Raw genomic sequence first — 14,688 nt, forward strand, 5'->3', positions numbered from 1 at the left:
TGTCACCTATTCATCAGAAGCATCATCATACTATGGTTTAAAGCACTCAGCAACATGTAGGACTTTCTCAAACTTAAAACTAGAACAAAGAAGTATTACAGATGTTTCAGAAATGATGTTTTTTAATATTTATTTGCAGAGGGTCCGGCAGGCAAGCTGAAATGGTCATCTGTCCTTTGATTCTAATGGAAGGAAGAATCACACTAATAAATTTGGGGAAAAAAAAAGAGAAAAAAGATGAACATTAAAAAAGGCAGAACTGTAAATGAGAAGCTGAAGCAGTATTTAAAACACTAAATTGATCAATGTAAACAATCTGGCATACATTGATGAATAAACAAGAAAATCCATCTAGTTAAAAGTAACAAATAATATAACACCACATTATCTCCAACACCACAAGCCACAATATAGGACTAACCAAAAAAGCATGATTAAAAACTTAAATCCCGGTAAAAGCTTTTTTCCCACCGCCTGAAGATCCAGCTGGAATCACTTTCAGCACATTAAATCTCACAGTCTTTGACAATGGCCTGTGAAACAGAACAGTAATTTGTAAATTGAATCGATGGCAAGAGCACACCTAATATACAAGATAATCAAAATTCGTTTCACTAACCTGCACTGGCCAATAATAACATGGTCACCCTCCTTCACACGAAAGCATGGAGAGATGTGAGCTGGAATGTTTGAGTGTCTCTTCTCATACCTAATATAATACAATAAAATCAGTTCCCAGATGAAGAAAGAGAAACAAGCAAACTTTCAGATAGTATAGCCACTTCTCACCTCTGGTATTTCTTAACATAATGCAGGTAGTTGCGTCGAACAATGATGGTCCTCATCATTTTAGCACTGTGACAGGTACCGGCAAGAATACGGCCTCTAATTGATACATCTCCGGTGAAAGGGCATTTCTTGTCAATGTATGTCCCTGGGAATAGAAAATGTTTATTTGCAGAAATTCTAATGAAGCTCGATGAGTGATCTTTAAAGAATCCAACTTTAAGGAACCGATGCACAAAGATGAAAAGGCAGAGTTGGCACACATGATTTTCAGATTGAATAAATGTGGTTGTAAAACTTTTTCTAATTCATAGCCAGTAGTTAATCACTCAAATCCATATGAAATAGAACATTTCTATATCCAATTCAATTATCACAACACAGGGACATCTTCTAATTACTCTGTTTTGTTTACACATACATTCAACAACATGAATAATCAAATACAATAATACATATTTAACTGTCAGAACATACTCTGCTCTTCGCTTTATTTGGTTTGAGCTTTTAAAACAGGTAGTACAAAATCAACTAGTTTCACCCCAATATTATACACATCAGCAAGATATCATTGCCACATCACCGCAACTAATTAAAACATCAATTCATGAACGAACAGCCCCAAATATCGGCTTCTAAAAGACTGACAACAGGAAATCTCACATTTTTCACCCTTATGTGCGCAAAATAATTCATCCAATAAACCAAACAGATAACACATACGTACTTATAACACTTGTATTACAAAAACAACAAGAAAAACAAAATCAATTGAAACAAAAAATAAATAAATTAAACCTTCGATAGCCTCTCGGGGAGTCTTGAAGCCGAGACCGACACTCTTGTAGAATCGATTCCCTCCCTTCCCTGGCCTCTTTCCCTTGCCAGACTTCTTCGAGCTGCTCAAATTACATACCAATCACACAATGCACATATATCTACATAATTATACATATTCTATACAAACACATAAAGATTAAATCTTTATATACATACAAATATATAGATTATGAATGCAATCTTACCAGAGGAAGACTTTGGGCTGCTTAAGAAACGCCTTTTCAGTCTACAACAAACAAACACAATTAAATTAGAGTATTAAACACAATTGAAGATTAGATATGTGTATGTTATTCAACTGAATGAAGAATTAAGAAGATGTGTGTGTGTGTGTGCGTGTGTGTGAACATACTTGTTCTGCCATGGCTGATCTGAATTGAAGGAATTGAGAGAGAGGAGGCGGAAGCTTAATGTGTTTATAAATCCAGCGAAGGGTAAGAAACCCTAATTTCACCTGTTTATATACTAGAACCCTAAGTTTGTCTTTTACTTTTCTGCCCCTCACCTCTATTTAATTCTGTTTTCTTATTTTCTTAATTCTTCTTTTATGATCATGAAAAAGATAACAATGAAATCATTGCATGATACATATTATATTGGAATCAAATTTGACGCTAGAACATTCTACACTAGAATCAAATTTTATATACAAGTATGATTGTTTTTAATAATTATTAATCATATTTTAAAATAAAAATAAATGATTTTCTGCGAGACTTTGACTCTATATAAGATGGTTGTGTATGGAATAATAGCATATACATGTGACTTTTAAATATGCTATATGTTACAAGACACAATAATAAAATATTTTGTTGTAGTTGATATATTAAGATGATGTCTAATATTATTAGGATACTAATTTTTTTATTATAATTGTAAGACACTTGCTAGGACATTGTTGTACTTTCTAAGCAACTTTAAAATTAAAAATTACATGAATTTGCCCAATCAAATAAATTTTCATGCAGAAACTGGTCAATTCTTATTTTTCTTGACTCTTGAGCCTCTGAATTTTTGGTTAAAGATAACAGCATAGTCAACTTGTTTTAACATAATCTGAATTAAAGATAACAGCATGGTCAGCTTGTTTTCACGTAGTCTGAATTTCTCTCATCTACGTTACATTGTGAGGATTTTATAGATTGCAACACAAAATTAGAAACGATTGTTGTTATAACAATTTTATGAGTTTCTTTTGTTGGAACTAGTTTTATGTCTGAACGAACGATCAAAATGACCTATAAAGATATTTCAAAAATTTCCTCGCATTTTGACCAATTAAAACATGCTTCTCCTTTACTCTTTACACCTATCAGAGAGAGTATCCTTCACGTTCTACTCTTCTAGGGCTAATCAGTAAGCATGCGGTGGTTTAGCCTCTCTGTTTATGTTGTTCGAAGATTCTATCAGTTTGTTCTGCCGCATGATTCTGATTTTTTTCGGATTTGATCTCGATCTGCTTTCTTGCCCTTCAATTAGCTCCGGTTCTGTGGAGGGTTGCCTTTCAATTAGATCCGATCGTGCATCACGATAATGGAAGTATGGAACGGGAAGAGGAGTGCTGGTGATTCTTTCCCAACAAATATGATACACATGTATTATAATCGTCGCGTTAGGGCTCATCTACGGATCTACATGTCAAGATTTCGACATTCAAAAGCAAAGGTGTACTTTTTCCGATTCTCAATTTACATGTTTATGTGACTATTTGTTTTCTTAGTATATTCAATACTTTATGTTTTTGAAAGTTTTGATGTGATATTCGGATTTTCTCTTTAAGTTTGTATTTGTGCGCAATTATCAATTGTTGTACGTGTTGTTTTATGTCATAATTTTGTCTTTTTTGATTTATCTGGTAGATGAGAATGTCGGTGAATTGTAGTCAAACTTATGATGTATATTAGGTGCTTAATATGTTGTTTTCTTATCAATTTTTTGAGTCACAAGTTTTATTTGCAATTGTGTTTTATGATCTTCTAAGTTAGAATTTGTTCATCTTTGTTGTTAGTGACTTGATGAGATATGGGGATGGTTGGTGATGATAAGATGGCAGTATCAATCAGCGTGATTTTGAAAATATTTTCATTAATTTTATTGCATGATTAAAAGCTTTGCTTTGTAAAATTAGTAAGGTTTTTGGCCTCTTTTATTAGATTAAATTGGCTTTAATAGTAGTTATTGCAGTTTAAATTTTAGTTTTTAAATGGTAAGTTGACTCACTTGATTGGTGTTAATCTTTGAATTTTATTTTTTCTTGAATAATTGCTTGTATATATATGCTCTAAATGCTTTAATTCTCATTGATTGGAGTTTAATGCATTATGTTAACTGGTGTATATTGACTTGCAGTCTTGATTTGGTTTTATTTGTACCATTTATAGGTGGCCATGATTGATGGCGTATATTCTTGGCCTAATAAACGGCAATTCAGTGCCATTTTGTTGGCTTGTTTATTACATTTTATTTAATTTGTTACTTAAAATTTTAGATATTTTTTGAAGATTGCAATTTTATATATTAATACTTTTATCATTAATTATTCTTATTAATTATTTATCTTGTGATATATCTAGCCAAAGGGTCCCTCTTTGGTTAGATATATTTTTTTCTGTTTTCGTTTTATATTATCTTCTTTTTTTGTCGAATTATTTTTATATTTATCATTTCATTTACTTTTACCATCTTTTGATTTGATAAACTATATTAATTTTATTTATTAAATTTATTATATTTTCTTGTTATTAATGAATTGTATTTGTTTTAGGTAGCGTGGTCTTACAAGTTGGGACATTTCTTTTCGGACATTAAGATCTTATTGTCTAAACTTCTGGAGACATTTTCATGTCTTTCGGTTAGATAATAAGTTTTTTTGAATGAAAGAAACGTTTTATCGATACGAGCAAGTGTATTTTCTGTCAAAAAAAAAATGACCTATAAAGAGAAAAATTGGAAAGATGCTTTTACTGATTCACCTCCGACGTGAGAATATGTCAAATAATTTTTAGTGAAAGTAAAAAGGACGGAAAGTGCTCTTTAGTATGTAAATAATGAAATGCTTCTCAAAAGGTTTTCAACTGAGCCTGCCTTCGATAATGTTACACGATTGTTACAGCATACTTCTCAACAGGTTCTCTCTGCTGATTGGCCGTAATCCTAAATTTTCGAAATTGTTTTGCTTCTTGCTAACTAGATTCTTTTTAACCATCTAATGTTCAATTCGCTAATCAATTATAATTGTCTAAGTAATCAAATCCAATAACAGCATTTTAACAAAATCTCCCTGCCCAAACATTTGCTTACAAAATGCAATTTTTTTTTAAAAAAACTACAGCATTCAGCAAGAACTTTATAGCTGCTCAGACCAATTGCTCTTGCCATCCAAGTACGTTTAATTTGTCGGACATTATTGAGCATTATAAAAGCTCTCAACTTTTGGTGGTTCAAACCATTCACCAGCAATAGAAAGCTCAAAATACCAATATACTTTATATGTGCAGCTTAGCATGCCTAGGTTGCATCTAGAGAAGAAAGACTACTTATGTGCACTGATGCAGATTCCTTGTATAACAGCAGCTATGCAGACGAAACTCAAAAATATTAAACCATGAAAATCCAAAACCACTTCTCGGAACTCCTCATAGCATCTGCTGAACTTCAGCTTCATTGTATTAGAGTTCTTAATCACTCTTTCTGCAACAAGAGGAAAGGGTAAATTATTAACACTGAACCTGTCATTCAAATCAATAAATTCAAACATCAAAGAAAAAAAGAAAGAAAAAAAGAAAGAAAAGGGACAGTTGACCATCTCATATTATTAAGGTTTTAGATCTTGTAAACAGAAATGGAGCTGTTTAAAAAAAGTTACACTCTGAAGCCAAAACAGATGATCAACGGAAATATGTGATAAGATTAATACGCTGTTTGGTTTGAAAATATAGAATAAAGAATTGTGAATTAACTAAAAGGTTGAAGAATGATGTCAAACAGTAAAAGGGATGTGTTGAAGAATAATGAAACGGTGCAAATCACAAGAATTGTAAAGAAACTTTGATAAAGGGGGACTGAGAGAAAATCCATATTTGTGGGAATGACTCTACCTAAATGGTATTGAATGGAATGGAGTACGAATTGACTTAAAAATATACACCCGACAAATAGTAAAAAAAAATTATTTTGCCACTTCCACCTAATTTCATTCCTTTTAACCAAAACGGTACAAGAGTCTTTAAACTATCATATATGTTCATTCACCATATGTATATACGAAAAATTTGGTATAAAAATAGAACAAGCCTTAGACACTAGTAAAATCTGCTCTGCATAAGGCCTAAAACACAGCTTCAAATATTGGAATATGAACCATGTCTTATTATATACATTATATTCAATTCTAGCATCAGTTCTTCAAAAAACTAGTTATAGCTTTCACAATTCAACATTACTTAACACTTTTATCCACTTTTAACTGCCATTCAGGAACCCCACTGGACAAATCATTATTAATATAAGAGGAACCCTTAAAAACTAGTGTATATGCATTTAGCACACATGGAGGTTTAAATCCTTGGTGATTGCAGATGTACTTAAAATTGCAGTATTCTGTGTGGATCGAAATTTGACAAGATTAATCTTTAACTTTCTATATATACAACTTTGGTGCAGAGAAGAAATGTGTAATGCTTTTGAAGACCCCACCTAGTAGCCTACTGTGAACACAGTCTCTTGTAGAAATAGCAGCTTGCTTTTTTATAATTATTGATTGATGGTACACTTTAGTATTGCAAAGAAAAGCAGTGACCATAAGTAAAATTCTACAACGAGAAAATCATACCTTTTGTCTCTTTGAGCTTTTCCAAACTGAGTCTTCACTATGTTCACGTTGACGTGAGGATCCCCTGCCAGAATTATCCTCATCAGCCTGCACACATGAACACCAATTCTATTATGTTCGCCCAATCTCATATGCATAAATCACTACGCTTGATCAGTTAAGTTTGTTACGTCTCAAAACAAGATTCTCAGCTTTATATACAATTTCCTTGGATAATGTGCAAACATTAAACTTGCAGAATTCAAATAATATCGAGAGAAATGCTTACACTAGTTGACGAAACTCGTGGGTTCCCATCTTCTATGTCTCCCTCAACAGATGAATTGTTCGTCTCACTTGTATTTTGAGATACAATAGGCATGATCTGACGTAGCAAATTAGACAAGAAAGTCCCTTCGTCACCCACTTCTGATGATGCTTGAGTATTAGAAGCATTAGTTGCTTCCACATTCCCATTAACAGGTGCTGTGCTCATTCCTTGAAAATTAATGTCATGAATCTGCTCATTAGCTAACATAGTCCTGAAAAACTGATCAAGGCTGCCACGAATTTCTGCAGTAGATATTGTAAGAAATGGTTAGGCTCGTGCCAATTAGTTCTATACCTTCATTACTACTAATTTCATTTTACTGATCCGGATTTGTGAAAAATGGTGTCTCACATGCTAGTGCTAGATGATCAGTTGAGTAACCTACAGATAATCTGTCATGCATAAGGATTTTTATAGAACTGATTAACTTGCCCCCATGCAAAAAACAAATTTCTACAATTCATTGCATCTGCTATAACTAGGAAACACCAGGCACATGTAAGGGAACTAGGTGACAAGATATTACCATCTGCTCCAGGGACATCAGATTGCTGATGTGTGGCAACATTAGAATTTGTCTGCTGGTATGTCTCAGCACCATGAGGAAGTTCATCAGATGATTGACCTCTATTACTATTTGAATTTCCAGAATGTCCATGGTGAACTCTGGCAAGCACAGGATAGATTAACCCCATAGAGCCAAGAGAAGTAGGTGCACGCCCACCAGTAGCAGGAACTGCAGATACAACAGTCCTGAGGGGAACTACCCTTACACCAGAGTGTCTGATAGTAGATGAACTCCCATTGGTGCCTGAAGGGGCTTGATTTACAGCATTTTCAGTGCCAAGACTTGTTTGATTGGTTTGCCCTACAGACTGTCCAGGTGTCTGTTCCCCGGGTCCTGAACCAGATGAGGGCATTGATGAACCTAATATCGGCAAACATCAAATATAACAAGAAAACAAACATTACAAAACATCGTGCATCATCTAGGGGATTAAGCATCAAAAGGATCAATGCATTTAATTTTATCAGGAAAAAAACAACTACAGAAGATGTTGAAGATCAAATCAAACCAGTGAAATAAGCTGCAGGAAATATCGCACATATAAGTTATACTGATTGGCCCTATGGTGTTCAAACTCCGCCCATGATGTGCAACATGTTCTTTACATTGACTGATTACGGATAAGTCAACAAGGGAAACAACTGACAGACATGAAAACATATACAACAGCAAACTGGACATCCTTATTTAAGTTGAAGGATCACAAAAAAAACTAAAGAAAATGGGCAGAAGGTTCCTAATTGTTTAGTACATCTAGTAGTAAACTATCTTTAAATTCATGAAGTGATCCTTTAGATTAAAATATAACGACCAACTTAAACATGGGCGCCTATAAAGATGGTAATGGTATCAAGACCTATTAAAGAAAATAAACATTACATTACGATAGAGAAGATCCGCATTTGATCGGTCTGTACAGAGATATAACAATATACTATGCTCAAACATGCCTATTCTATATGGCAATGGGTGTAGAGCCCTGTCATGAACATATACTGCTTATTTAGATCATGTTAATTGGATATTTATACTTGTTAGGCCACGAGGAAGAAAACTGGCTTAGTGTAAGAACCTGAAGTCAGTGCTACTGTAGAAAACAGAACTCTGAACTAGTATCATGTCATACCTGTACGTATCCTGATATCAATGTTCCTTGGAAGAAAACCAGAACCACTTGATCCACCAGATAGTCCAGACCCAGCATGTGCAGCAGTTCCCATAGGAACAGCCCCAAAACTTGCTCCAGGTTGAAACGGAAGTGGCTTTCATATTTCCATAAAGAGTCAGACAAGAAGGACAATAAGGGTTTCAACGTTTTAGGAAATATAAAAAAGTAATATAAGGACTATACCTGAACCATTATAGGATTTGGACCAGATGTAGATATAAAAACAGCAGGTCCCGCATTTACAACAGCTTCAACCTGGAAAGGAAGCAATTCAAAATGTAAACTGCGGCTACACCTGCCAAACTCATTAAATTCTACCTACAGAGAGGTAACAAAACACACCGGTGTTTGGCCTATCCTAAGTGTCATAGTTGTACGACCAAGCTCGAGCAGCAAAGCACCCAAGTTTTGCATAAGAGCTCCCACTCTCAAAGCATTGGATTGAATTCCCATCCGCTCAACAGGATTAGTTACAGTTGTATGATCCTCAATCTGCCTTGTAAGTTGCTGCAGAAGTGAAATGAAATATATCACTAAGGTGTTTACAAATTGTAAATAAAAATAAAAAGGAGATATGCCATCAGATATCGTATATGTAACCAGAAGATATTATGCCTCAATAAATTTGCAGTTCAACTTCAAAAATATGGCCACCTGCACTTAAGATCCTATTCCTCAAGAATGGTAGCATGTATATTCATAAAAATTGAGGGGAGAACTAAATTTCAGAACTCTTTTCTGACACAACTTTAGAATGACCTTTATTATGTCATACTAGATTTTATTGTTTATTAGTCTGCAGGTCAAAATTGCAATCATACGAAGTGCATTGTTAAACAAGGGATGCTAATCATATATGAGGGATAATCTGAATCTCCTCTTTATTCTTCGGAGTTCTTGCTTTGTACACACATGTGAAGCAAAGTATGGACAATTTTCCATTCAAAATAATAGACATTTCAGTACATTTTTATGATCCAAGTTATTTTCTTTGGGTCATAACAAGATCCATAATGCTGTTCTCCTGTTCGAGACAAAAAAAAGACATGTATCATCGGAATCAATGGAGTAGATAATGATGAAAGATGTGTCACGGAAAGTCAAGACCATTTTATTTACAACTCCAAGTCATTTTCATTTGAGGAAGCACTTGTGCATACTGCATCATTTAGCAGATTAAGTGAATATGAATAAAAAACACTTAAAAGTAAAGGACATACCAATAAGGATTCCCCAGCTTGTTCACTGAGGAATTGTCTAGTAGAAAGTATTAATTCTGCGAGGGATGCTGGTGTTGGAAGCCCTCCAGCTCCATGCATAGGTGCAGAACCTGATGTACCACTTGCACTTCGCACATCACTAGCATGATTATTTGCAGCTTGAGATGGATTGTTCTGCTCACCCACTGTAATGTCCAAAAAAGTACCCCTAAATCAATTTTTGAGATCCCAACAATATCAGAAATATAAAAATATCTTAAAAGAGAATTTTCATACCATTGGCGCTCAATTCTTGCCTCAAACGGTTCAAATACTGGGACAAAGTTGTTAAGGAATCAGGAATCACCTGCAAGTTAAGGATGTATGAATCAGTGTTTTTGGAGTCCATGAACCTATTTCTAGTGTTCAAGTACAGAAGCATGTGATGGATACAGATACTAAGACTTTACAGAAGAATATGACACGGCTGTTTGTTTGACTTTTTGAATATGCTTTGGTAACATAGTTTTCGAAGTGTTAGCAGAATCACAATCTGAATTCAATCCACATTTTCAGCAAGCTTGATTCATGTATATCAATTAACAAATATATTTAAGAAACAAAACAAATAGCAGAGAACTTACTGGTGGCTGCATAGGGTTTGCAGAAAATACAAGTGGAGTTGGAAATTCACCCGCTGCTGGAGCAGTATGATTATATTGTTGTCTGCTAGAACTTCTGAAGCCTTGTGAGAGCCTTTCTAGCCCAGGTACCTTCAGATAAACAATACAGACTAATATAGATGGTCTACATATACAGGTACTACAATAAAAATATCTTAACATTATGAAGTGTCACTACCGGAACTGTTCAAGAAAAAATCCTAGATTAGACAGAATCATGCAAGGCAAGCAAAATAAAGTCGTCCCAATGGTTTCTTACTATCAACTAGATCTTGAATGGAGAAGTAAAATGTGAATATTACTATATCAGATTCCAGCAGAATAGGTGGTCCAAGTGGCAGTTGGTTAAATTGGCCAAACTTCATATCAAAATATAGAACAGACGGCTATTCAATATGTGTGTGTGTGCGCGCGCGCGTGTTTCATCATTTACATTACCAAACCTTACAAAACAAAATTTAATCCTCTCGGCTTAAGTCATCTTTGCACTAAAAATGAGAATAACGCTCTATTATTACCCCCCCCCCCCCCCCCCGGTCCTTGATTTCTTGCCCTGTTTGACTTTTTGCGCTTATTCTTGACCAATATTGTCGTACGCATTATCTATCTATATTGTAAAACACAACTTTTTAAGACATATATAAGATACTATATTCAATCTCATTGCAAGATGCCATATTCAGAAATAATATATAAAAGAATAACTTTTAAATTCAAGTCAAGTTAGTCACTTTGACCAAAAAACTCGGACAGCAGGGATATTTTTTTTTAACTTCTATACAGCATTAAATTTTCTCATAAATTGACTCTGGAATTGCAAAATCTATAATATGGTTAATGAGGTAAAGACAATAGAAACTTACTTGCATGTTCGCCCCTTCACCGCCACTTCCAACATCTGTAACTCCAAAAGAACTTAGAACTGCAGAGACAATCTACCAGTGGAAGGTTATGATTAGAATCAGTGTAGTCGTTAAGAATGATAGAACAAATCATGAAATTCCAATTAAATCTTTCTCTTACCCGACCAAGATCCGGAAGAGCTCCATCGCCTTGATCAGATATATTAAAAGTTCCAACTAGCACACTGGCACCATGACTATGCTCAGCACTTGGCATTGAATCAGTTGCTGGAGAACCATCACACTTAGTATAAGATTAATGCACCCAGACTAATCTCTATATATTTGAAAAGCAAGAATTGGGCACAGATAGATCAAAAGAAACTGAAGGTTCGAGCGTCAGTGGAAGCGTGTGTTTAGGGACGAGTATATTCGTAACTGGAAATTGACCATACTAAAAGATTATTTATATCAATAGCAAAATTAGAATATTCTATGCATCTTGATTACGATGCCACATGTCAAGCAAGCCTTGAACTTACTATGGGGCCAACAATGGAAACAAAATAGAGAGACATCAATTGTACATAATATTATGCCTTGAAAGCAAATCAGGTCTTAAGAAGAATTAATAAGAGGCCGAGAAGGCATACAAACCTGGATGATCAGGTAAGCTTTCAGATGATGGAGGAATAGGTTGTCTCACAACCAGGTGCAATGTGTGCCCATCTTCAACATCTAATAGTCATATTTATTAAGGAATTCCATAGTGTAGTTACAAAGAAAATGATACACATACTAAAGTCTCCTTGTCCAGTACAACATTTCATGACAGGCCCAAGTTTTTTTTTCTGAACTTGAACAGAATTAAAGGAGCAAGAAAAGGGGAGCAGACACAAAACATAATTGTAGAGGTGAACAGCTACCAACAGCTTCTTAATGAGGTTAGTGATAGACTGATAGTCCACGAACTTGAGAAAGGAAAAGCAAAGAGAAGTAGAGGTGAACAGCTACAAACAGCCTCTTATGAAATTAGTGATGGTCCACCAAAACTTAAGAAATACTATAAGCAAATCAATAGGATTCACAAAGACGGGCTCTCACGAATAGACATGTCACAAAGATTAAACTATATGAACATTATTACAATTAAAAAGCAAGCCCAAACACAGTTCTATACAAAAGGATACGATAAGCTGACAAGAGTGTATCATCCTTCAGTACCTTTCCTCGGCATATTAGGCGTTGTTGTTCAGACACTATACCAGTAACGGAAGCAATCTGTTCCTTTAAAGCAGGTACCGGTACCTGCGGAGAAGTTGAAACATTAGAAGATAGACATGACAAAAAAGAAATGTATGCAGATGGGGTAAACTTTATAGACAACTCAAGAGGATAGAAACATGGTATACAAACTGCAATGTAAAAACATTATGTCCTTAATATAGGTGATAGTTCGGTAGTATAGAGCAAGTATATTTACAGATTTGTCCACTCGCATTGTGTATGTTTGAGAATCCAGTGTCTTTATCTTTATCTCTACAGTTGCCTCGGAACATGGAGCTGCACTGCTCCCAGATGGCATGCTCTCTTCACCACCGGTACTTCCCATATTCAGAGTTCCTCGACAACTGCAACAAATTTTCATCACTGAAATTATAAGACAGACTAAACAAAGGATTGGAACAGTAAGCAAACACATTAGGAAGATAAATAAAGAAAACTCATTTTTGTTCATATACCATGTATGCTAGTTAAGATAATATACTCATTATTGAGCCAAAAAATGCATTTTCAACTACTAAACCTAATATTTTCGGTCCAATGACCAATTTATTCACCTAGGAGTAAAATCACAAGCGCAAGAATCTCCGATTCTTTACTATACATAAATTTTCATAAAGAACAAAACCGCATAGCGTCAAGATTCTGCGGGATTGTACAGAAAGTGGCATATATCTTCAGATAAAAACAACATTCTCTTTATTCTCCGCATAAAATGAGGCATTAACTGATCTTTCACTTGTCGCTTACTAAACATAAGGCGCGCCAACGAAATAAAAACTACCAATTCAAACCCTAACTACTGTCTTCTTCCAATAAGCTCAAGAAATCGACAAATCTTACATAAAATCTCAAATCATAAAAACTTCAGTTGCCGAAAAATTTCACATAATCTTACAAGCTACAATCCAACAAAACAACACTTTGAAACATCACGAAACTCCACTAAAACATATTAAACCATCACAAAAAACTCACTCAAACATCCATACATTCAAAATCCAATCTTTATGCACAAATCACACACAAAATCACAAACCAAAACAAACCCATATCACCAAAAGTCAAATAGATCAGAAACAAAGCATCGAGGATCATAAAATTAGGTAAAAATAAATAAAAAAACGTGATAAAACACCATTTCAAAACCTTTAAAGGGGCGAAGAAATGAACGGCGAGCTGAATAGATGTACCTGAGAGCTAAAAACAAGAGACGTGAAGAAAGGGAGGAGATTGTACGAGGCTTTTGGTTGGTTTTATGAGCTTCCCCTCTGGGTACAATATATATCTGTCTCTGTGTATTTACAGAGGGACTCTGTTTTAAAATTACTACGGAACAGACTAGATACAATTTTTACAAAAACTATTTGAGAAATTAATTACGCATTTGTGGCGGGCCAAAAACACTGTTCGCTTAAAAATTAAAGCCCAGCCCGCTATAGCTAAACTGCGTCCAAATTCCAATCTGCGCCTTATGCCCAGGCCTGGTGATTTTATTATCCGATAAAACCCGATTTTTGGTCATAGTTCTTTTTTTTTTTTGACAAAGCAAGAAAATTTCATTAACTTGAATATAATACAGTCGGGACAAACCCCCAACTGTCGATACAACCAGGTGGTAAAACAAATAACATGCTAAAAACAATTAGATGATTTGTTTCCTGATCGTTTAACCGATAGAAACGAAATCAAAGACATCCTAAGCGATCCAAATTGCACCAAAATCTCTGGAAACAGTAACATCGCAATTGACCATATCACATAAAAACTATTGTTAGCCCAATGTTCAGAAACACCAATCGCATAAATCGAGATTGGAGAAGTGGCACCACAGCTATCTACATGCCGGATACCAGCTATAGACTTGCCGAAGGCACCCCAGCTATCTACATGCCGGATACCAGCTATAGACATGCCGAAAGTGTAAACCCGTCCATGATGAACAATCTTTGATTGTGAAAGGTGAGCTCTTGCAATAATTACCACCGTCCCAGATTCGATACAATTTTTGTAGATCACCAAAAATATCAAGAAACTCGTTTTCAACAGATCCAACACGAAATAAACCCAATCATGACTAAAGAAAAACATAACAAACACTCCAAAAGGAGAGACAAACCACACACTCCAAGAGGAGAGACACACAAACACCCAAAAGATTGGGTTTTATTGAA

General features: G+C 34.9%; 2 protein-coding genes across 4 annotated transcripts; both read right to left on the reverse strand.

Annotated features, from left to right (window-relative positions):
• Positions 1-260: 260 nt before the first annotated feature.
• On the reverse strand, positions 261-2,125 carry LOC108206099 (small ribosomal subunit protein uS17). The gene is made up of 6 exons (XM_064087432.1): positions 1,979-2,125; positions 1,812-1,852; positions 1,585-1,685; positions 790-934; positions 620-709; positions 261-533 (listed from the first exon to the last, which is right to left on the reverse strand). The coding sequence occupies exons 1-6, from the start codon at positions 1,988-1,990 to the stop codon at positions 443-445; spliced, it is 480 nt and encodes a 159-aa protein (XP_063943502.1). The 5' UTR covers positions 1,991-2,125; the 3' UTR covers positions 261-442.
• A 2,747-nt stretch (positions 2,126-4,872) lies between these two features.
• LOC108209703 (ubiquitin-like domain-containing protein CIP73) lies at positions 4,873-13,844 on the reverse strand. Of its 3 annotated transcripts, none has more exons than XM_017380757.2 (16): positions 13,708-13,844; positions 12,714-12,861; positions 12,421-12,538; positions 11,888-11,968; positions 11,412-11,518; positions 11,252-11,323; positions 10,350-10,478; positions 10,003-10,072; positions 9,727-9,911; positions 8,849-9,013; positions 8,690-8,761; positions 8,465-8,600; positions 7,297-7,671; positions 6,729-7,012; positions 6,461-6,547; positions 4,873-5,319 (listed from the first exon to the last, which is right to left on the reverse strand). In XM_017380757.2, exons 2-16 carry the CDS (start codon positions 12,840-12,842, stop codon positions 5,311-5,313), a joined length of 2,019 nt encoding a protein of 672 aa, XP_017236246.1. In that variant the 5' UTR covers positions 12,843-12,861; positions 13,708-13,844; the 3' UTR covers positions 4,873-5,310. The 3 variants fall into 3 exon arrangements, with proteins under 3 accessions (XP_017236246.1, XP_017236244.1, XP_017236245.1); XM_017380755.2 differs by having other exon boundaries at positions 7,297-7,698; positions 13,708-13,843; XM_017380756.2 differs by having other exon boundaries at positions 7,297-7,698; positions 13,664-13,831.
• Positions 13,845-14,688: the final 844 nt, after the last annotated feature.

The sequence above is a fragment of the Daucus carota genome, chromosome 2 (genome assembly GCF_001625215.2).
Source record: "Daucus carota subsp. sativus chromosome 2, DH1 v3.0, whole genome shotgun sequence".
Classification (NCBI taxonomy): Eukaryota; Viridiplantae; Streptophyta; class Magnoliopsida; order Apiales; family Apiaceae; genus Daucus; species Daucus carota.